Below are 24,277 nucleotides of genomic sequence, written 5' to 3' on the forward strand. Positions count from 1 at the left end.
TACTGTCTGTCTGCATGCTGGAGTTACACCACTATACTGCTGTCTGTCCGCATGCTGGAGTTACACCACTATACTGCTGTCTGTCTGCATGCTGGAGTTACACCACTATACTACTGTCTGTCCGCATGCTGGAGTTACACCACTATACTACTGTCTGTCTGCATGCTGGAGTTACACCACTATACTGCTGTCTGTCTGCATGCTGGTGTTACACCACTATACTACTGTCTGTCTGCATGGCTGGAGTTACACCACTATACTACTGTCTGTCTGCATGGCTGGAGTTACACCACTATACTACTGTCTGTCTGCATGGCTGGAGTTACACCACTATACTACTGTCTGTCCGCATGCTGGAGTTACACCACTATACTACTGTTGGGCTAGTACACACAAGCAGTGTGTTATGGATTCCAGGTTGATCACGGACCACATCTCACAATAACGGCTCCTAAATAAAGTCCAGTCTGCATTAGTTTGACCTTCAGTTCTCTCTGGCATAGATATACAAGACAAAGACCGTAGCTGTCAAATATGAACGTGTTACCATAGACACGTAGCAATAAAATCTATAGTTACTGTACCATAGATATACAGAAACAGTTCTGCGTCCCAATTATTCTCAGAAATGCCCACAGAGCTGGAGAGGAGAATGTAGTAAGGATATGAAGAAAGAAAGCTATTTCAGAGTTCTGGGACATTTCTCATCTACAGCAGTAGTGTGTCCCAATGTACCCATAAATGCCTTCCCTTTGTGTGAAAACCCAGTGAGTAAAGCAATATGGTGGAAAAAACTATTTTGGATTATTGGAACATATGTCAACTATATGGACATAATGCAGTATCCAGGAGATCAAGAACAGAAGAGAATGCAGTTTCCACCCACCGTTGATACAGCCGGCCTCATCACTGAAGTCAGGACAGTCGTGCACCCTGTTGCACTGCTTGGTTCCATGGATACAGGACCCATCACCACACTGGAACTCATCTGGACGGCAGGTCAGCAGAGCTGTGGAGGAGAGAACACACACAGAGAGAGACAGAGAGAGAGAGAGAGTGTGAGGGAGTCGAAATCAAGAGACCGCAAGAAAGAGCCACAAATATGATGTTAATTCAACTGCTCATCATCCAACGTTCTATGTATCTCTCTAGTGATCCAACCCCAAGCTGGTATCCTGTCAGAAAGAAAATGACCCCTGTGAAAAGATGTGTGTGTTTTATCGTGGGTTAGGCAAACACAGAGTGCATTCCAATTCAACAGTAATCACCCTCCGTTCTCCCCTTCTCCCCTATTCTCTCCCCTAACTCCCCTCTGCTCCAGAGAAATCCTGTGGAAATGAGAAGCTGGGAGGAGCTGTTTACCATAGAGATCCTATTAAATTACTAGACAGGCTATATCATAAACCCTCAAAGTTCCAGAATAGGATAGAATGGCAGCCATATGGGGTGGCAGGTAGCCTAGTGGTTAGAGCGTTGGGCCAGTAATTGAAAGGTTGCTGGATCGAATCCCCGAGCTGACAAGGTAAAAATCGGACATTCTGCCCCTGAACAAAGCAGTTAACCCACTGTTCCCTGGTAGGCTGTCATTCTAAATAAGAATTTGTTCTTGACTGACTTGCCTGGTTAAATGAAAGTTCAAATTGTTTTAATTGTTTTTTTATATTGGTCAGCGAGAAATCCAAACCAGTCTAATTGGAATTAAGATGTGAATCATGATAGTGATTTTGATTATAATGGTAAGAATCATATTTTAACATCCAAACCCTCTGACAAGTCTGAAACCCCTGCATGAATCTACTCTGACTTCCTCCCTGTCTTTGCGATCAGTGTTTGTCATTACTGAGTGGTCTCCGGGGTTGAGAATAGTGTGTTACTCAGGGAGAGTGGGCCAGGTTATGAGGACCCTCGCTCCCTCTCAAGGGCTCTCCACTGTTCCAATCATCACACTGTTGCATGGCAACCATCCTCACTGATTGCCGTGGTGATTCCAGCATGGAGCTTCTTATAAACGGGCGCCAACACAGAGGTCTCAGGAGGGGTTTGATAGCATACTGTATCATCCACGCACACACCGACACGCAGACACACACATACAGACAAAGACGCTAGAACACACATACACCAATGCCTCTACACTCACAAATCTATCCACATACATTAACTGTACATAGATAGTGATTTAAAGCTATTTAGTCATTCTAAGCTTACTATAACCCTACACACACAGAAGACTGCACCTATAGACTATATACGTACACAGTGCATTAAAAAGTATTCAGACCCCTTCACTTTTTCCACATTTTGTTACGTTACAGCCTTTTTCAAAAAATGTATTACATAATTTTTCCTCATCAATCTACACACAATAACCCACAATGACAAACTGAAAACAGGTTTGCAGAAATACCTTATTTACATAAGTATTCAGACCCTTTGCTATGAGACTCAAAATTGAGCTCAGGTGCATTCTGTTTCCATTGATCATCCTTGAGATGTTTCTACAACTTGATTGTAGTCCACCTGTGGTAAATTTAATTGATTGTAAATTATTTGGAAAGGCACACACCTACACTACCGTTCAAAAGTTTGGGGTCACTTAGAAATGTCCTTGTTTTCGAAAGAAAAGCAAATTTTTTGTACATTAAAATAACATCACATTTATCAGAAATACAGTGTAGACATTGTTAATGTTGTAAATGACTATTGTAGCTGGAAACGACAGATTTTTTATGGAATATCTACATAGCCTCACAAGTCCTCAACTGGCAGCTTCATTAGATAGTACCAGCAAAACACCAGTCTCAACGTCAACAGTGAAGAGGCGACTCCGGGATGCTGGCCTTCTAGGCAGAGTTGCAAAGAAAAAGCCATATCTCAGACTGGCCAATAAAAAGAAAAGATTAAGATGGGCAAAATAATACAGACACTGGACAGAGGAACTCTGCCTAGAAGGCCAGCATCCCAGAGTCACCTCTTCACTGTTGACATTGAGACTGGTGTTTTGCGGGTACTATTTAAAGAAGCTGCTAGTTGAGATCTACAGTTTCTTGGTAATTACTCGCATGGAATAGCCTTCATTTCTCAGAACAAGAATACACTGACGAGTTTCAGAAGAAAGTACTCTTGTTTCTGGCCATTTTGAGCCTGTAATCGAACCCACAAATGCTGATGCTCCAGATACTCAACTAGTCTAAAGAAGGCCAGTTTTATTGCTTCCTTAATCAGGACAACAGTTTTCAGCTGTGCTAACATAATTGCAAAAGGGTTTTCTAATGATCAATTAGCCTTTTAAAATGATAACCTTGGATTAGCTAACACCACGTGCCATTGGAACACAGGAGTGATGGTTGCTGATAATGGGCCTCTGTACGCCTATGTAGATATTCCATTAAAAATCTGCCTTTTCCAGCTACAATAGTCATTTACAACATTAACAATGTCTACACTGCATTTCTGATCAATTTGATGTTATTTTAATGGTAATTTTGGGGGATTTTCTTTAAAAAACAAGGGCATTTCTAAGTGACCCCAAACCAAACTTTTGAACGGTAGTGTATCTATATAAGGTCCCACAGTTGACAGTGCATGTCAGAGCAAAAACCAAGCCATGAGGTCGAAGGAATTGTCCGTAGAGCTCCGGGACAGCTCCGGGACAGAATTGTGTTGAGGCATAGATCTGGGGAAGGGTACCAAAACATTTCTGCAGCATTGAAGGTCCCCAAGAATAGAGTGGACTTCATCATTCTAAAATGGAAGAAGTTTGTAACCACCAAGACTCTTCCTAGAGCAGGCCGCCTGGCCAAACTGAGCAATCAGGGGAGAAGGGCCTTGGTCAGGGAGGTGACCAAGAACCTGATGGTCACTCTGAAAGAGCTCTAGAGTTCCTCTGTGGAGATGGGAGAACCTTCCAGAAGAACACAACCGACATGTTAGAGTGACCAGACGGAAGCCACTCCTCAGTAAAAGGTACATGACAGCCCGCTTGGAGTTTGCCAAAAGGCACCTAAAGGACTCAGACCATGACAAACAAGATTGTCTGGTCTGATGAAACCAAGATTGAACTATTTGGCCTGAATGCCAAGCATCACGTCTGGAAGAAACCTGGCACCATCCCTACGGTGAAGCATGGTGGTGGAGGCATTATGCTGTGGGGATTTTTTTCAGTGGCAGGGACTGGGAGACTAGTCAGGATCGAGGAAAATATGAACAGAGCAAAGTACAGACAGATCTTTGATGAAAACCCGCTCCAGAGCGCTCAGGACCTCAGACTGGGGCAAAGGTTCACCTTCCAACAGGACAACGACCCTAAGCACACAGCCAAGACAATGCAGGAGTGGCTTCGGGGCAAGTCTCTGAATGTCCTTGAGTGGCACAGCCAGAGTCCGGACTTGAACCCGATTGAAACATCTCTGCAGAGACCTGAAAATAGCTGTGCAGCGATGCTCCCCATCCAACCTGACAGAGCTTGAGAGGACTTGCAGAGAATGGGATAAACTCTCCAAACACAGGTGTGCCAAGCTTGTAGTGTCATACCCAAGAAGATTCGAGGCTGTAATCACTGCCAAAGGTGCTTCAACAAAGTACTGAGTAAAGGGTCTGAATACTTATGTAAATGTGATATTTCCGTTTTTTTTTTATTATACATTTGCAAATAATTATTTTTCTATTTTTGCTTTGTCATTATGGGGTATTGTGCATAGATTGATGAGGGGAAAAAAACAATTTAATCAATTTTAGAATAAGGCTGTAATGTAACAAAATGTGGAAAAAGTCAAGGGGTCTGAATACTTTCTGAATGCACTGTAGATGTAGTACCACATCCTGTGTGTACCCTCAGGTGATCCAAGCCCAGATTCAGTAGATGACTTACCGCAGTCAGCCTCGTCAGATTTGTCCTTGCAGTCGGCTTCTCCGTCACACTTCCAGTTGAGGTGGACACACTCTCCACTTCCACACTGGAACTCCCCCGCCGAGCACCGGGCCTTCTGGGGCTCTGTCCGGCGACTACAGCGCTCCATAGACTCGTCAGACTTATCCCCGCAGTCAGGGTCCCCATCGCAGCTCCACAGAGCCGGGATGCACTCCGAGTCGTTACAGCGGAACTCGTGGGAGCTACAGCTGGAAATGGAACACTTCTCCTCATCACTCCAATCCCCGCAGTCGTCGTCACCGTCGCACACAAAGATGGGAGCCACACATTTCCTGTTATGGCACTGGAACTCCTTGGCGGGGCAGGCATTGGCGTCTGTAGAGGGAAGAGAGAGACACGGAGAGAGAGAGAGAGAGAGAGAGAGAGAGACACGGAAAGAGAGAGATCTGTTAGAGGTCTCAACATCGGAGAGTGATGAAGAGAAACCATGGCCTGTCATGTAAGAGATCACAGACGAAACAGAAGAGTAATACACAGGAACTTCTAAAAGATTGCGTGACAGAATGAGAATGGGAGCTAAAAAGGGTATGAGATGAGAAACGCAATCACACTCCTGGCCCTGCTCTGAACTACACACCCAGCCATGGCGCCTGGCCCTGCTCTGAACTACACACCCAGCCATGGCGCCTGGCCCTGCTCTGAACTACACACCCAGCCATGGCGCCTGGCCCTGCTCTGAACTACATATGCAGCCATGGCGCCTGGCCCTGCTCTGAACTACACATCCAGCCATGGCGCCTGGCCCTGCTCTGAACTACATATGCAGCCATGGCGCCTGGCCCTGCTCTGAACTACACACCCAGCCATGGCGCCTGGCCCTGCTCTGAACTACACACCCAGCCATGGCGCCTGGCCCTGCTCTGAACTACATATGCAGCCATGGCGCCTGGCCCTGCTCTGAACTACACATCCAGCCATGGCGCCTGGCCCTGCTCTGAACTACACAACCAGCCATGGCGCCTGGCCCTGCTCTGAACTACACATCCAGCCATGGCGCCTGGCCCTGCTCTGAACTACACACCCAGCCATGGCGCCTGGCCCTGCTCTGAACTACACAACCAGCCATGGCGCCTGGCCCTGCTCTGAACTACACATCCAGCCATGGCGCCTGGCCCTGCTCTGAACTACACATCCAGCCATGGCGCCTGGCCCTGCTCTGAACTACACACCCAGCCATGGCGCCTGGCCCTGCTCTGAACTACATATGCAGCCATGGCGCCTGGCCCTGCTCTGAACTACACATCCAGCCATGGCGCCTGGCCCTGCTCTGAACTACACAACCAGCCATGGCGCCTGGCCCTGCTCTGAACTACATATGCAGCCATGGCGCCTGGCCCTGCTCTGAACTACACAACCAGCCATGGCGCCTGGCCCTGCTCTGAACTACACAACCAGCCATGGCGTCTGGCCCTGCTCTGAACTACACAACCAGCCATGGCGCCTGGCCCTGCTCTGAACTACATATGCAGCCATGGCGCCTGGCCCTGCTCTGAACTACACAACCAGCCATGGCGCCTGGCCCTGCTCTGAACTACACAACCAGCCATGGCGTCTGGCCCTGCTCTGAACTACACAACCAGCCATGGCGCCTGGCCCTGCTCTGAACTACACATCCAGCCATGGCGTCTGGCCCTGCTCTGAACTACACAACCAGCCATGGCGCCTCCGGGGCCCAGAGCCATGCTAAAAACACTTGGCTTCTGTACTGTATGTGTCTGAGATTGAGAGAGCTGCTCTGAGACAGGCTCTGACAGGCTCCTCTATAACCTCTCCGTTTCTCCCTCTAACCTCATTGATTTCCTGGCTGCTCAAATAGCCCCAGTCCTGGCCCTGGCTCTGTGTAGCGGCAGCCAGGCTAAATGACTGTTAGTATGCAGTGATAAGCGGCTGGCCCTGCCTTAATAGGGTCAACTGTGGAGGTATTGAGTTTTATGGCCTTTTTATGTAGAGGATTGCTATAATACTGTGCAGACACACTGCAGACAGGGAATTCACAGGATCATTTAAACTCACAAAGACACGGACAAGCGCACACACACTCACTCATAGACACACACACATACGCACACGCACACGCACACACACACACACACACACACTCACTCATAGACACACACACACACACACACACACACACACACACACACACACACACACACACACACACACACACACACACACACACACACACACACACACACACACTCATAGACACACACACACACACTCTCACTCATAGACACACACACACACACACTCACTCATAGACACACGCACGCACGCACACACACACACACACACTCATAGACACACACACACACACACACTCACTCATAAACACACACACACACACACACCACACACACACACACACACACACACACACACACACTCACTCATAGACACACACACACACACTCTCACTCATAGACACACACACACACACACACACTCACTCATAGACACACACTCTCACTCATAGACACACACACACACACACACTCACTCATAGACGCACGCACGCACGCACGCACACACACACACACACACACACACACACACACACACACACACACACACACACACACACACACACACACACACACACACACACACACACACACACACACACACACACACACACACACACACACACACACACACACACACACACACTCAGTCATAGACACACATACTGGCATAATGCTGAACTACTCACACCGACAGTAATATTAGGACATGCACCTACACAAAGCAGGCACTCAAATACTGCTACAACAGTTACACGTAAACCTCAACTGACATCCTTCCTCTCATACTTACATCATACTGTAGTACATATAAACACACTCCTGCCAACTGTGTAGTGTTCACAGCAGATGATAAATGCCACTTTAGCCTTTTCACCTACCCAGGCTCTGTGGAGTGTAAGACCCACTGTGAACTACTCCAGTCATTCCCAACAGTGACATTATCACATCTCCACACTGGACTGACTCCCTATGATTTATGTGTTGTGGGGAAAGGGCACACTTGTCTTTCAGTAGCACTTCACTTCCCTGTGTGTGTGTGTGTGTGTGTGTGTGTGTGTGTGTGTGTGTGTGTGTGTGTGTGTGTGTGTGTGTGTAGCCCTCCACTTCAATGTCTCCTCACCACACCACACACACTGCGCCACTGGGGCTAATTATAATAATAGCCAATTGGATGTTCTACTAATTTTGGGGATGCATACTAATCATCTCCAGTCCTATCAGAGTAATTGAATTAAAGTCAACAAATAAACAATAGGCAATTACATGATCGGGTGTTTCTCAGGTCAACCGCCAACCCCTCTCTCTGTCTGTATGTTCATTGACTGACAGTTGAGCAAGGAGAGAGTTTACAGTAATTCAGGTTAAAATAATTTGTTGCCAGTCAACAGTAGTTGAATGTTTGAATTTACAGAGAAATTAATGAAAAAGCAAACACTGTTGATGCTATTTGTGTTCTAAGAAGAATGATATGAACACATCTCTTATACCGAGTATCATATTATAGGGTATGCTGGCTTTAGAGCAGCACGTGGCTCTGCTGATGTATTTCTCATAGATCAATCTTCCATCAAGCTACTTCACCCCTGGAGTCCCCAAAAATCCCCTGAAATCCCCATGTCTGTTTAAGCTAGACATACAGTATCTGTTTTTCTACATGGGCTGCATCTCAATCCATGTTGTCCTTCCTCATCTGCGGTGGAAGATGGCTGAGTTACAGCTGTGTTGGTCAGACCATGAGACATCCCGAAAAACGGTTCTCTCACGAAAACGTCTGTAAGTCCAAACGGTTTGGCCTACAAAACTACTACGCAAAGACGAGACTCCCACCAACGTAAGAGTCACGGGGCTCGTCTGAAGTTGGTAACGCCGATCTGGCAACTTCTGTCTGTAGCGTCTGAACAGTTTGGCCTACACACTAACATAACCTCTCTAAGGAAAGGTGAGACTCTCACCAACATGTTCATGTCGGTTGTGTTGCTCTCCCCATTGGGAAGAGTCAGTGAGACACCAGTCTGATCCCTGGTCTGACCATCCTGACTCCCATTGGGAAGAGTCAGTGGGACACCAGTCTGATCCCTGGTCTGACCATCCTGACTCCCATTGGGGAGAGTCAGTGGGACACCAGTCTGATCCTTGGTCTGACCATCCTGACTCCCATTGGGAAGAGTCAGTGGGACACCAGTCTGATCCTTGGTCTGACCATCCTGACTCCCATTGGGGAGAGTCAGTGGGACACCAGTCTGATCCTTGGTCTGACCATCCTGACTCCCATTGGGGAGAGTCAGTGGGACACCAGTCTGATCCTTGGTCTGACCATCCTGACTCCCATTGGGGAGAGTCAGTGGGACACCAGTCTGATCCTTGGTCTGACCATCCTGACTCCCATTGGGGAGAGTCAGTGGGACACCAGTCTGATCCTTGGTCTGACCATCCTGACTCCCATTGGGGAGAGTCAGTGGGACACCAGTCTGATCCTTGGTCTGACCATCCTGACTCATATTGGGAAGAGTCAGTGGGACACGAGTCTGATCCTTGGTCTGACCATCCTGACTCCCATTGGGAAGAGTCAGTGAGACACCAGTCTGATCCTTGGTCTGACCATCCTGACTCCCATTGGGGAGAGTCAGTGGGACACCAGTCTGATCCTTGGTCTGACCATCCTGACTCCCATTGGGAAGAGTCAGTGAGACACCAGTCTGATCCTTGGTCTGACCATCCTGACTCCCATTGGGGAGAGTCAGTGAGACACCAGTCTGATCCTTGGTCTGACCATCCTGACTCCCATTGGGAAGAGTCAGTGAGACACCAGTCTGATCCTTGGTCTGACCATCCTGACTCCCATTGGGAAGAGTCAGTGGGACACCAGTCTGATCCTTGGTCTGACCATCCTGACTCCCATTGGGAAGAGTCAGTGGGACACCAGTCTGATCCTTGGTCTGACCATCCTGACTCCCATTGGGAAGAGTCAGTGGGACACCAGTCTGATCCTTGGTCTGACCATCCTGACTCCCATTGGGAAGAGTCAGTGAGACACCAGTCTGATCCTTGGTCTGACCATCCTGACTCCCATTGGGAAGAGTCAGTGGGACACCAGTCTGATCCTTGGTCTGACCATCCTGACTCCCATTGGGAAGAGTCAGTGAGACACCAGTCTGATCCTTGGTCTGACCATCCTGACTCCCATTGGGGAGAGTCAGTGGGACACCAGTCTGATAAGATTGTAGTGGATTGTGACTGACTGAGGTCAAGTCTATCTGAGAGACCAGATTTCATTGATGGCTGTTGATAGAAGAGTGTGAACTGAACTCTTAGTGGGGAACGTGGCTTACGAGCCAATCAAGAACATAGTGTAGTGCACAGCCGGCCCAATTCTGATATTTTGCCCAATTATTAGCAAAAGGGCTGATCTGATTGATCAAAAGACCAATTAGTGGAAAAACATCAGAATTAGGCTGCCTGTGTAAACGCAGCCATAGTAAAACAAATACATACACACACAAGCACACCCTCACCCTGCATATGGTCCTGGTGTCATTATGCATTCTGTGCCTCCTCTCCCTACCTCTCTGACGGGATCTACCTCTGCTCCAGTCCCAGACCCAGTCCCAGACCCAGTCCCAGACCCAGTCCCAGACCTAGTCCCAGACCCAGTCGCAGACCCAGTCCCAGACACAGTCCCAGACCCAGACCTAGTCCCAGACCCAGTCGCAGACCCAGTCCCAGACACAGTCCCAGTCCCAGACCCAGACCCAGACCCAGTCCCAGACCTAGTCCCAGACCCAGTCGCAGACCCAGTCCCAGACACAGTCCCAGACCCAGACCCAGTCCCAGACCTAGTCCCAGACCCAGTCCCAGACCCAGTCCCAGACCTAGTCCCAGACCCAGTCCCAGACACAGTCCCAGACACAGTTCCAGACACAGTCCCAGACCCAGACACAGTCACAGACCCAGACACAGTCCCAGACCCAGACCTAGTCCCAGACCTAGTCCCAGACCCAGTTCCAGACCCAGTTCCAGACACAGACACAGTCCCAGACCCAGCCCCAGACACAGTCCCAGACACAGTCCCAGACCCAGACAGAGTCCCAGTCCCAGACACAGTCCCAGACACAGACACAGTCCCAGACATAGTCCCGGACCCAGTCCCAGACCTAGTCCCAGTCCCAGACACAGACCCAGTCCCACTCCCAGACCCACAGAGGCACAGTAAAGAGGACAGATTTAACCCTGTAGAATACAATAGAGGACAAGAGTACATGGTCCTAGAGAGAGACATGGGGGACCAGAGTAGAGGGTCTTAGAGAGAGACATGGGGGACCAGAGTAGAGGGTCTTAGAGAGAGACATGGGGGACCAGAGTAGAGGGTCTTAGAGAGAGACATGGGGGACCAGAGTAGAGGGTCTTAGAGAGAGACATGGGGGACCAGAGTACATGGTCCTAGAGAGAGGCATGGGGGACCAGAGTAGAGGATCTTAGAGAGAGACATGGGGGACCAGAGTAGAGGGTCTTAGAGAGAGACATGGGGGACCAGAGTAGAGGGTCTTAGAGAGAGACATGGGGGACCAGAGTAGAGGGTCTTAGAGAGAGACATGGGGGACCAGAGTAGAGGGTCTTAGAGAGAGACATGGGGGGCCCTAGAGGGTCTTAGAGAGAGACATGGGGGACCAGAGTAGAGGATCTTAGAGAGAGACATGAGGGACCTGAGTAGAGGGTCTTAGAGAGAGACATGGGGGGCCCTAGAGGGTCTTAGAGAGAGACATGGGGGACCAGAGTAGAGGATCTTAGAGAGAGACATGGGGGACCTGAGTAGAGGGTCTTAGAGAGAGACATGGGGGACCAGGGTAGAGGTTATGAAAGAGAGACATGGGGGACCAGAGTAGAGGGTCTTAGAGAGAGACATGGGGGACCAGAGTAGAGGGTTTTAGAGAGAGACATGGGGGACCAGAGTAGAGGGTCTTAGAGAGAGACATGGGGGACCAGAGTAGAGGGTCTTAGAGAGAGACATGGGGGACCAGAGTAGAGGGTCTTAGAGAGAGACATGGGGGACCAGAGTAGAGGGTCTTAGAGAGAGACATGGGGGACCAGAGTAGAGGGTCTTAGAGAGAGACATGGGGGACCAGAGTAGAGGGTCTTAGAGAGAGACATGGGGGACCAGAGTACATGGTCCTAGAGAGAGACATGGGGGACCAGAGTAGAGGGTCTTAGAGAGAGACATGGGGGACCAGAGTAGAGGGTCTTAGAGAGAGACATGGGGGACCAGAGTAGAGGGTCTTAGAGAGAGACATGGGGGACCAGAGTAGAGGGTCTTAGAGAGAGACATGGGGGACCAGAGTAGAGGGTCTTAGAGAGAGACATGGGGGACCAGAGTAGAGGGTCTTAGAGAGAGACATGGGGGACCAGAGTAGAGGGTCTTAGAGAGAGACATGGGGGACCAGAGTAGAGGGTCTTAGAGAGAGACATGGGGGACCAGAGTACATGGTCCTAGAGAGAGACATGGGGGACCAGAGTAGAGGGTCTTAGAGAGAGACATGGGGGGCCCTAGAGGGTCTTAGAGAGAGACATGGGGGACCAGAGTAGAGGGTCTTAGAGAGAGACATGGGGGACCAGAGTAGAGGTTATTAGAGAGAGACATGGCGGACCAGAGTAGAGGGTCTTAGAGAGACATGGGGGACCAGAGTAGAGGGTCTTAGAGAGAGACATGGAGGACCAGAGTAGAGGGTCTTAGAGAGAGACATGGTGGACCAGAGTACATGGTCCTAGAGAGAGACATGGGGGACCTGAGTAGAGGGTCTTAGAGAGAGACATGGGGGACCAGAGTAGAGGGTCTTAGAGAGAGACATGGGGGACCAGAGTAGAGGGTCTTAGAGAGAGACATGGGGGACCAGAGTAGAGGGTTTTAGAGAGAGACATGGAGGACCAGAGTAGAGGGTCTTAGAGAGAGACATGGGGGACCAGAGTAGAGGGTCTTAGAGAGAGACATGGGGGACCAGAGTAGAGGGTCTTAGAGAGAGACATGGGGGACCAGAGTAGAGGGACTTAGAGAGAGACATGGGGGACCAGAGTAGAGGGTCTTAGAGAGAGACATGGGGGACCAGAGTAGAGGGTCTTGGAGAGAGACATGGAGGACCAGAGTAGAGGGTCTTAGAGAGAGACATGGGGGGACCAGAGTAGAGGGTCTTAGAGAGAGACATGGGGGACCAGAGTACATGGTCCTAGAGAGAGACATGGGGGACCAGAGTAGAGGGTCTTGGAGAGAGACATGGAGGGCCCTAGAGGGTCTAGCCTCTCTCCCACCCCTAAGGCTAAATCTCTTCATCCTCTGGCCTAGTGCTGGACAGGTAATAGACGGAGAGGAAGATAAAACTGATCACGTTGACCTTCAAACCCAATGAGTTGCAAGATGGCACCCCGTAGCAATCACTTCTGTCATCATGAAGAGCTTTGAGAGGCTAGTTAAGGATCATATCACCTCTACCTTACCCGACACCCTAAACCCATTGCAATTTGCATACCGTAAGGGTGTGTGCTCAGCCCCTTCCTGTACTCCCTGTTCACCCATGACTGCGTCGCCACACACGCCTCCAACTCAATCATCAAGTTTGCAGACGGCACCACAGTAGTAGGCCTGATTAGCATGGCCTACAGGGAGGACGAGACAGCCTACAGGGAGGAGGTGAGGGCCCTGGCAGAGTGGTGCCAGGAAAATAACCTCTCACTCAACGTCAACAAAACAAAGGAGATGATCGTAGACTTCAGGAAACAGCAGAGGGAGCATGTATCTATCCACATCAACGGGACCGCAGCGGAGAAGGTGGAAAGCTTGGTCCACCCACACAGACAGTGTGATGGAGAAGGTGCAACAGCCCCTCTTCAACTTCAGGAGGCTGAAGAAATTTGGCTTGGCCCCTAAGCCTCACAAACTTTTACAGATGCACAATTGAGAGCATGCCAGGCAGTATGACCGCCTGGTGATACAGGGCTCTTTAGAGGGTGGTGCGGTCTGCTTAACGCATCACCGGGGGCACACTGCCTGCCCTCCAGGACACCTACAGTCGTGGCCAAAAGTTTGGAGAATGACACAAATATTAATTTTCACAGCCTCAGTTTGTATGATGGCAATTTGCATATACTCCAGAATGTTATGAAGAGTGATCAGATGAATTGCAATTAATTGCAAAGTCCCTCTTTGCCATGCAAATGAACTGAATCCCCCAAAAAACATTTCCACTGCATTTCAGCCCTGCCACAAAAGGACCAGCTGACATCATGTCAGTGCTTCTCTCGTTAACACAGGTGTGAGTGTTGACGAGGACAAGGCTGGAGATCACTCTGTTGATTGAGTTCGAATAACAGACTGGAAGCTTCAAAAGGAAGGTGGTGCTTGGAATCATTGTTCTTCCTCTGTCAATCATAGTTACCTGCAAGGAAACACGTGCCATCATCATTGCTTTGCACAAAAAGGGCTTCACAGGCAAGGATATTGCTGCCAGTAAGATTGCACCTAAATCAACCATTTATCGGATCATCAAGAACTTCAAGGAGAGCGGTTCAATTGTTGTGAAGAAGGCTTCAGGGCGCCCAAGATAGTCCAGCAAGCACCAGGACCGTCTCCTAAAGTTGATTCAGCTGCGGGATCGGGACACCACCAGTACAGAGCTTGCTCAGGAATGGCAGCAGGCAGGTGTGAGTGCATCTGCACGCAGAGTGAGGCGAAGACTTTTGGAGGATGGCATGGTGTCAAGAAGGGCAGCAAAGAAGCAACTTCTCTCCAGGAAAAACATCAGGGACAGACTGATATTCTGCAAAGGGTACAGGGATTGAACTGCTGAGGACTGGGGTAAAGTCATTTTCTCTGATGAATCCCCTTTCCGATTGTTTGGGGCAAACCTGGAAAAAATCTTGTCCGGAGAAGACAAGGTGAGCGCTACCATCAGTCCTGTGTCATGCCAACAGTAAAGCATCCTGAGACCATTCATGTGTGGGGTTGCTTCTCAGCCAAGGGAGTGGGCTCACTCACAATTTTGCCTAAGAACACAGCCATGAATAAAGAATGGTACCAACACATCCTCCGAGAGCAACTTCTCCCAACCATCCAGGAACAGTTTGGTGACGAACAATGCCTTATCCAGCATGATGGAGCACCTTGCCAAAGGCAAAAGTGATAACTAAGTGGCTCCGGGAACAAAACATCGATATTTTGGGTCCATGGCTAGGAAACTCCCCAGACCTTAATCCTATTGAGAACTTGTGGTCAATACTCAAGAGGCGGGTGGACAAACAAAACCCCACAAATTCTGACAAACTCCAAGCATTGATTATGCAAGAATGGGTTGCCATCAGTCAGGATGTGGCCCAGAAATTAATTGACAGCATGCCAGGGCGGATTGCAAAGATCTTGAAAAAGAAGGGTCAGCACTGTAAATATTGACTCTTTGCATCAACTTCATGTAATTGTCAATAAAAGCCTTTGACACTTATGAAATGCTTGTAATTATACTTCAGTATTCCATAGTAACATCTGACAAAAATATCTAAAGACACTGAAGCAGCAAACTTTGTGAAAATTAATATTTGTGTCATTCTCAAAACTTTTGGCCACGACTGTACACCACCCGATGTCACAGGAAGGCCATAAAGATCATCAAGGACAACAACCACCCGAGCCACTGCCTGTTCACACCGCTTCCATCCAGAAGGCGAGGTCAGGACAGGTGCATCAAAGCTGGAACCGAGAGACTGAAAAACAGCTTCTATCTCAAGGCCATCAGACTGTTAAAAAGCCATCACTAGCCGGCTTCCACTCGGTTACTCAAACCTGCACCTTAGAGGCTGCTGCCCTATGTACATAGACTTGGAATCACTGGCCACTTTAATAATGGAACACCAGTCACTTTAATAATGTTTACATACTGCTTTACTCATCTCATATGTATATACTGTATTCTGTTCTACTGTATTTTAGTCAATGCCACTCCAGCATTGCTCATCCTAATATTTATATATTTATTGATTCCATTCTTTTACTTTTGGATTTGTGTGTATTGTTGTGAATTGTTAGATACTACTGCACTGTTGGAGCTAGGAACACAAGCATGTCACTACACCCACAATAACATCTGCTAAATATGTGTATGTGACCAATACAATTTGATTTGATTTGAAAAGAGCATGGCTAACATCACACACACCCACATAAGTGCAAATGCACACACAGGCTCGCAAGTCCGAGCACACACACACACAGACCCACGCACGCAAACACACACATCACTGCGCCATTTTTCATGAGTCAGTGGGTGTACGTTTCTGGAGTTTGATATTAATTAAGACACTGTGTTTTTATCCATCAGCCACTGAGCTGTTGGCGCCCTAATCCCGCTACCATCTACAAGGCAGAAACAGTACAGGTGCATCAAAGCTGGGACAGAGAGACTGAAAAAACAGCTTCTATCTCCAGTCCATCTGTAACGCTCGTCGGAAGAAGTGGACCAAGGTGCAGCGTGGTACGTGTTCATGATTCTTTATTTAATCAGAACACCAAACAAAACAACAAAAGAATAACGAACGTCACGTTCTGTAGGCTTCACAGAGCTAACAAAAACAACATCCCACAACCTAAGGTGGCAAAACAGGCTGCCTAAGTATGAGTCCCAATCAGAGACAACGATAGACAGCTGTCCCTGTTTGAGAACCATACCAGGCCAAAACATAGAAATAAATAACATAGAATACCCACCCCATATCACACCCTGACCTAACCAAATAGAGAAATAAAACGGCTCTCTAAGGTCAGGGTGTGACAGTACCCCCCCAAAGGTGCGGACTCCCGGCCGCAAACCTGAACCTATAGGGGAGGGTCCGGGTGGGCATCTACCCTGGGGGCGGCTCCGGTGCGGGACGCAGACCCCGCTCCACCTCTGGCTCCCCCCACTTTGGTGGCGCCTCTGGTGCGGGGACCCTTGTCGCCGACCCCGGACTGGGGACCCTCGTTGCAGGCCCCGGACTGGGGACCCTCGCTGCACGCCTCGGACTGGGGACCCTCGCTGCAGGCCCCGGACTGGAGACCCTCGCTGCAGGCCCCGGACTGGGGACCCTCGTTGCAGGCACCGGACCCGAGACCGTCGCTGGAGGCTCCGGAGAGGGGACCGTCGCTGGAGGCTTCGTGCCATGGATCGTCCCTGGAGGCTTCGTGCCATGGATCTTCACTGGAGGCTTCGTGCCATGGATCATCACTGGAGGCTTCGTGCCATGGATCGTCACTGGAGGCTTCGTGCCATGGACCGTCACTGGAGGCTCCGGACTGGGGACCGTCGCTGGAGGCTCCGGACTGGAGACCGTCGCTGGAGGCACAGGATGCACCGGGCTGTGGGGGAGCACTGGAGATCTGGTGCTTATCCTTGGCACCACTCTTCCAGGCTGAATGCCCACTTTAGCCCGGCACCTCCAGAGCGCAGGCACAGGTCGAACCAGGCTGTGGGGGAGGACTGGAGATCTGGTGCTTAACACTTGCACCTCTCCTCTTGGCTGAATGCCCACTTTAGCCCGGCACGTGCGGAGCGCAGGCATAGGACGCATTGAGCAGTCACAGCACACCGGAGACACAGTGCGCAGAGCCGGCGCAGGATACCCTGGGCCGAAACGGCGCACCGGAGACCAAGAGCGCTGAGCTGGCACAATTTGCCCTGGCTGGATGCCCACTCTAGCGTGGCACTTGCGCAGAGCTGGCTCCGAGCGCACCGGGCTGTGCACGCGCACTGGAGACACCGTGCACTTTACCGCATAACGCGGTGCCTGACCAGTACCACGCTTCTTGCCGTGAGCACGGGGAGTTAGCTCCGCCAACCTCCCCCAAAAATGTTTTTGGGAGTGGCTTCTCGGGCTTCCGTCGATGACTTGCCTCCTCATATCGCCGCCGCTCCTCCTTCGCTGCCTTTATTTCCTCCTTTGGATGGCGATATTCTCCAGCCTTTGCCCAGGGTCCCTTGCCTTCCAAGATCTCCTCCCATGTCCATTTCTCCAGAAAATGCTGCTCCTCTTTACCACGCTGCTTGGTCCGTTTGTGGTGGGATGTTCTGTAACGCTCGTCGGAAGAAGTGGACCAAGGTGCAGCGTTGTACGTGTTCATGATTCTTTATTTAATCAGAACACCAAACAAAACAACAAATGATTAACGAACGTCACGTTCTGTAGGCTTCACAGAGCTAACAAAAACAACATCCCACAACCTAAGGTGGCAAAACACGCTGCCTAAGTATGATTCCCAATCAGAGACAACTATAGACAGCTGTCCCTGTTTGAGAACCATACCCGGCCAAAACATAGGAATAAAAAACATAGAATGCCCACCCCACAACACACCCTGACCTAACCAAATAGAGAAATAAAACGGCTCTCTAAGGTCAGGGCGTGACACCATCAGACTCTCACCACAGCCTTAGTCACTGTTCTAGCCCTTGAACTTTTCCACATTTTGTTACTTTACAGTCTTATTTTAAAATGGATTAATAGTGAAGACATCAAAACTATGAAATAACATATGGAATCATGTAGTAACCAATTTTATTTTTTTACTAAATCTAAATATATTTTATATTTGAGATGTCTCAAATATAAATCTTCAATGTAGCCACCCTTTGCCTTAACGACAGCTTTGCACAATCTTGAAATTCTCTCAACCAGCTTCATGAGGTAGTCACGTGGAATTCATTTCAATAAAAATGCTTCCCTTCTTAATGCATTTGCGCCAATCAGTTGTGTTGTGACAAGGTAGGGGTGGTATACAAAATATAGCCCTATTTGGTAAAAGACCAAGTCCATATTAGGCAAGAACAGCTCAAATAAGCAAAAAGAAACGACAGTCCATCATTACTTTAAGACATAGAGGTCAGTCAAGACGGAAAATATCAAGAACTTTGAAAGTTTTTTCAAGTGCAGTCGCAAAAAACATCAACCTCTATGATCAAACTGGAGATCCAGAGTCCCCTCAGCTGCAGGGGATACGTTCATTAGAGTTACCAGACTCAGAAACTGCAGCCCAAATAAATGCTTCATAGAGTTCAAGTAACAGACACATCTCAACATCAACTGTTCAGAGGAGACTTGCTTCAAATTGCTGCAAAGAAACCACTACTAAAGGACACCAATAAAAAGAAGAGACTTGCTTGGGCCAGGAAACACGAGCAATGTACATTAGACCAGTGGAAATCTGTTCTTTGGTCTGATGAGTCCAAATGTGAGACTTTTGGTTCCAACCGCCGTGTCTTTGAGACGCAGAGTAGATGAACGGATGATCTACGCATGTGTGGTTCCCACCGTGAAGCATGGAGGAGGAGGCGTGATGGTGTGGGGGTGCTTTGCTGGTGACACTGTCTGTGATTTATTTAGAATTAATTTGCTTTTCAACAGGACAATGACTCAAAACACACCTCCAGGCTGTGTAATGGCTATTTGACCAAGAAGGAGAGTGATGGAGTGCTGCATCAGATGACCTGGCCTCCACAACCACCCGACCTCAACCCAATTGAGATGGTTTGGGATGAGTTGGACTGCAGCCAAGGAAAAGCAGCCAACGAGTGCTCAGAATATGTGGGAACTCTTTCAAGACTGTTGGAAATGCATACTTGACGTTTTTGATTACTACATGTGTTATTTCATAGTTTTGATGTCTTCACTATTATTCTAGAATGTAGAAAATAGTAAAAATAAAGAAGAACTCTTGAATGAATAGGTGTCTCCAAACTTTTGACTGGTACTGTAGATTTATAATGTATTTATATTCCGGTCTCTAACATTGCTCGTTCTGATATTTCTTTCTTTCTTTTTTCTGGATTATGTGTGTATTGTGTTTTTTATTTCTAGGTATTACTGTACTTTTGGGCGTTAAAAACGCAAGCATTTCGCTACACCTGTGATATCATCTGCAAATTTGTGTACATGACCAATAAACTTTGATATGAGATTTGATTTTGATTTGGCATGGAAACGCTTTCCATCAGCACAGCACCAGTACACCGTTCAATTATCATTGATTAGTTGTAGAGCCTCGCATCATCAGGTGTTGCCTCGGAAACGTGAGCCAGACACGGAATCATAAAGAATACAAGGAATGGGAATTAGAACGTTCCCCCAGAGAATTCCAGGCTCAACTCAACATCTTCAGCCAGACACAGACACCTGGTCTACAGCCTTCTAGTCAGGCTCTAATGGTCCATAGGGCAAACAAACAACATGGTCTAGAATACCAATCTATGTATACATATGAGTTATCAATACAACTAATCAATGATAATTGAACGGTGTACTGGTGCTGTGCTGATATCCAGGGCTGATCTGATCCTGATGAATAATTATATTTAGGGAAAACGATTTGTCAACACCAGCCTCTGGATAGCCGCAACGATGAGCTGTAGTACTCAACTCCCCATCCCACATCTCCTGGCATGTGAATCGTATTGAGCCATTGCTTTGCAACGGCAAGCTAATGTAGCATTCACCGCCGCTATGGGGCACCATTATACTTAAATCATTAAAGCAGTGTGGACAAGAGAGGTGTGTCCCCTGAGGGAACCCCCTGACTGCCCACAGAGAGATGTGTCCCCTGAGGGAACCCCCTGACTGCCCACAGAGAGATGTGTCCCCCGAGGGAACCCCCTGACTGCCCACGGAGAGATGTGTCCCCTGAGGGAACCCCCTGACTGCCCACAGAGAGATGTGTCCCCTGAGGGAACCCCCTGACTGCCCACAGAGAGATGTGTCCCCTGAGGGAACCCCCTGACTGCCCACAGAGAGATGTGTCCCCTGAGGGAACCCCCTGACTGCCCACGGAGAGATGTGTCCCCTGAGGGAACCCCCTGACTGCCCACAGAGAGATGTGTCCCCTGAGGGAACCCCCTGACTGCCCACGGAGAGATGTGTCCCCTGAGGGAACCCCCTGACTGCCCACAGAGAGATGTGTCCCCTGAGGGAACCCCCTGACTGCCCACAGAGAGATGTGTCCCCTGAGGGAACCCCCTGACTGCCCACGGAGAGATGTGTCCCCTGAGGGAACCCCCTGACTGCCCACATAGAGATGTGTCCCCTGAGGGAACCCCCTGACTGCCCCCCAAATGACACCCTATTCCCTATATGGGCTCCCGAGTGGTGCAGCGGTCTAAGGTACTGCAGCGGTCTAAGGTCCTGCAGCGGTCTAAGGTACTGCAACGGTCTAAGGTCCTGCAGCGGTCTAAGGTACTGCAGCGGTCTAAGGTACTGCAACGGTCTAAGGTACTGCAGCGGTCTAAGGTACTGCAGCGGTCTAGGCGCACGGTCAGGCTGCAGCGGTCTAAGGTACTGCAGCGGTCTAAGGTACTGCAGCGGGTCTAAGGTACTGCAGCGGTCTAAGGTACTGCAGCGGTCTAAGGTACTGCAGCGGTCTAAGGTACTGCAGCGGTCTAAGGTACTGCAGCGGTCTAAGGCACTGCAGCGGTCTAAGGTACTGCAGCGGTCTAAGGTACTGCAGCGGTCTAAGGTCCTGCAGCGGTCTAAGGTACTGCAGCGGTCTAAGGTACTGCAGCGGTCTAAGGTACTGCAGCGGTCTAAGGTACTGCAGCGGTCTAAGGTCCTGCAGCGGTCTAAGGTACTGCAGCGGTCTAAGGTACTGCAGCGGTCTAAGGTACTGCAGCGGTCTAAGGTACTGCAGCGGTCTAAGGTACTGCAGCGGTCTAAGGTACTGCAGCGGTCTAAGGTCCTGCAGCGGTCTAAGGTACTGCAGCGGTCTAAGGTACTGCAGCGGTCTAAGGTACTGCAGCGGTCTAAGGTACTGCAGCGGTCTAAGGTACTGCAGCGGTCTAAGGCACTGCAGCGGTCTAAGGTCCTGCAGCGGTCTAAGGTACTGCAGTGGTCTAAGGTACTGCAGCGGTCTAAGGTACTGCAGCGGTCTAAGGCACTGCATCTCAGTGGTCAGGCATCACTACAAACCCTGGTTCGATTCCAGGCTGTATCACAACCGGCCGTGATTGGCAGTCCCATAGGGCAGCGCACAATTGGCCCAGCGTCGTCCGGGTTTTGCAGGGTTAGGCCGTCGTTGTAAATAATAATTTGTTCATCACTGACTTGCCTAGTTAAATAAAGGTTAAATAAAAAATCAACTAAATAAAAATATAGTGTACTACTTTGCTCACAAGTAGTGCATGATGTATGGAAATACGGAGCCTCCCGAGTCTAAGGCACTGCATCGCAGTGGGTCACTACAGACAACCGGCTGTGATCGGGAGTCCCATAGGGTGGCACACAGTTGGCCCAGCGTCGTACGGGTTAGGGGAGGGTTTGGCTAGGGGGGCTCATCGCGCTCTAGTGACTCCTTGTGCCGCCTGCATGTTGACCTCGGTCGTCAGTAAAAACGACACATTGGGGCAGCTGGCTTCCGCGTTAAGCGGGCAGGTGTTAAGAAGCGCGGTATGGCGGAGGACGCATGATTCGACCTTCGCCTCCCGACCCTGTTGGGGAGTTGCAGCGATGAGACAAGATAGAAATCAGGGAGAAAAAGGGGGTTAAAAAAAGTTTTATCTGAAACAAGACACATCTATGATGTACAGCTCCCCTCATAAGAGATGTTAGCCAGTTCACTTAGTGGGCTAAATACTCTGGAGCTTTGGATTGGGGAAGGAGGAGGAGGACGAGGTTGACGAGGAGGAGGAAGGATTCAGCAGTTACTGATGCAACCATGCACATGTGAACTACAGACAGGAAGGCCAGAGGGGCCTGTTTATGCGAGAGAACGAGTATTTGGAGGGGGATGTGTGTGTGTGCAGGTGTTCGCGTATGTGTGTGTGTGTGTGTGTGTGTGTGTGTGTGTGTGTGTGTGTGTGTGTGTGTGTGTGTGTGTGTGTGTGTGTGTGTGTGTGTGTGTGTGTGTGTGTGTGTGTGTGTGTGTGTGTGTGTGTGTGTGTATAGATGGGCTGCCAGTCAGCCCTTCTCTCGGGTCCCAGGCTGTTTATCAGTACTTTGACTACATTAGGGCTTTGAGGTTGGGGCTCACAGGCTATCAGACAGACAGGTAGAGGCAGACCGACAGGCTATCAGACAGACAGGTAGAGGCAGACCGACAGGCTATCAGACAGACAGGTAGAGGCAGACAGACAGGCTATCAGACAGACAGGTAGAGGCAGACCGACAGGCTATCAGACACACAGGTAGAGGCAGACCAACAGGCTCTCAGACAGACAGGCAGAGGCAGAAAGACAGGCTCTCAGACAGACAGGTAGAGGCAGATAAACAGGCTCTCAGACAGACAGGTAGAGGCAGATAGACAGGCTCTCAGACAGACAGGTAGAGGCAGAAGGCCAGAGGGGCCTGTTTATGCGAGAGAACGAGTATTTGGAGGGGGATGTGTGTGTGTGCAGGTGTTCGCGTATGTGTGTGTGTGTGTGTGTGTGTGTGTGTGTGTGTGTGTGTGTGTGTGTGTGTGTGTGTGTGTGTGTGTGTGTATGTGTGTGTGTGTGTGTGTGTGTGTATAGATGGGCTGCCAGTCAGCCCTTCTCTCGGGTCCCAGGCTGTTTATCAGTACTTTGACTACATTAGGGCTTTGAGGTTGGGGCTCACAGGCTATCAGACAGACAGGTAGAGGCAGACCGACAGGCTATCAGACAGACAGGTAGAGGCAGACCGACAGGCTATCAGACAGACAGGTAGAGGCAGACAGACAGGCTATCAGACAGACAGGTAGAGGCAGACCGACAGGCTATCAGACAGACAGGTAGAGGCAGACCGACAGGCTATCAGACAGACAGGTAGAGGCAGACCGACAGGCTATCAGACAGACAGGTAGAGGCCGACCGACAGGCTATCAGACAGACAGGTAGAGGCAGACAGACAGGCTCTCAGACAGACAGGTAGAGGCAGACCGACAGGCTATCAGACAGACAGGTAGAGGCAGACCAACAGGCTATCAGACAGACAGGTAGAGGCCGACCGACAGGCTATCAGACAGACAGGTAGAGGCAGACCAACAGGCTCTCAGACAGACAGGCAGAGGCAGAAAGACAGGCTCTCAGACAGACAGGTAGAGGCAGATAGACAGGCTCTCAGACAGACAGGTAGAGGCAGACCAACAGGCTCTCAGACAGACAGGCAGAGGTCGACCGACAGGCTATCAGACAGACAGGTAGAGGCAGACCAACAGGCTCTCAGACAGACAGGCAGAGGCAGAAAGACAGGCTCTCAGACAGACAGGTAGAGGCAGATAAACAGGCTCTTAGACAGACAGGTAGAGGCAGATAGACAGGCTCTCAGACAGACAGGTAGAGGCAGATAGACAGGCTCTCAGACAGACAGGTAG

The 24,277-nt window shown here is 49.6% G+C and overlaps 1 protein-coding gene across 4 annotated transcripts in view; it reads right to left on the bottom strand.

Moving 5' to 3' along the window:
* LOC139541535 (low-density lipoprotein receptor-related protein 8-like) overlaps positions 1-24,277 on the bottom strand; it is a 338,404-nt gene that overhangs the window by 81,953 nt on the left and 232,174 nt on the right. For all 4 annotated transcript variants that reach the window (XM_071346287.1, XM_071346285.1, XM_071346286.1 and 1 more), the window contains exons 5-6: positions 4,871-5,245; positions 887-1,009 (exon numbers count right to left, since the gene is read on the bottom strand). In XM_071346287.1, the coding sequence (XP_071202388.1) occupies positions 887-1,009; positions 4,871-5,245 (498 nt within the window). The remainder of the gene's footprint in view (positions 1-886; positions 1,010-4,870; positions 5,246-24,277) is intronic.

The sequence above is a fragment of the Salvelinus alpinus genome, chromosome 16 (genome assembly GCF_045679555.1).
Source record: "Salvelinus alpinus chromosome 16, SLU_Salpinus.1, whole genome shotgun sequence".
Lineage (NCBI taxonomy): Eukaryota > Metazoa > Chordata > Actinopteri > Salmoniformes > Salmonidae > Salvelinus > Salvelinus alpinus.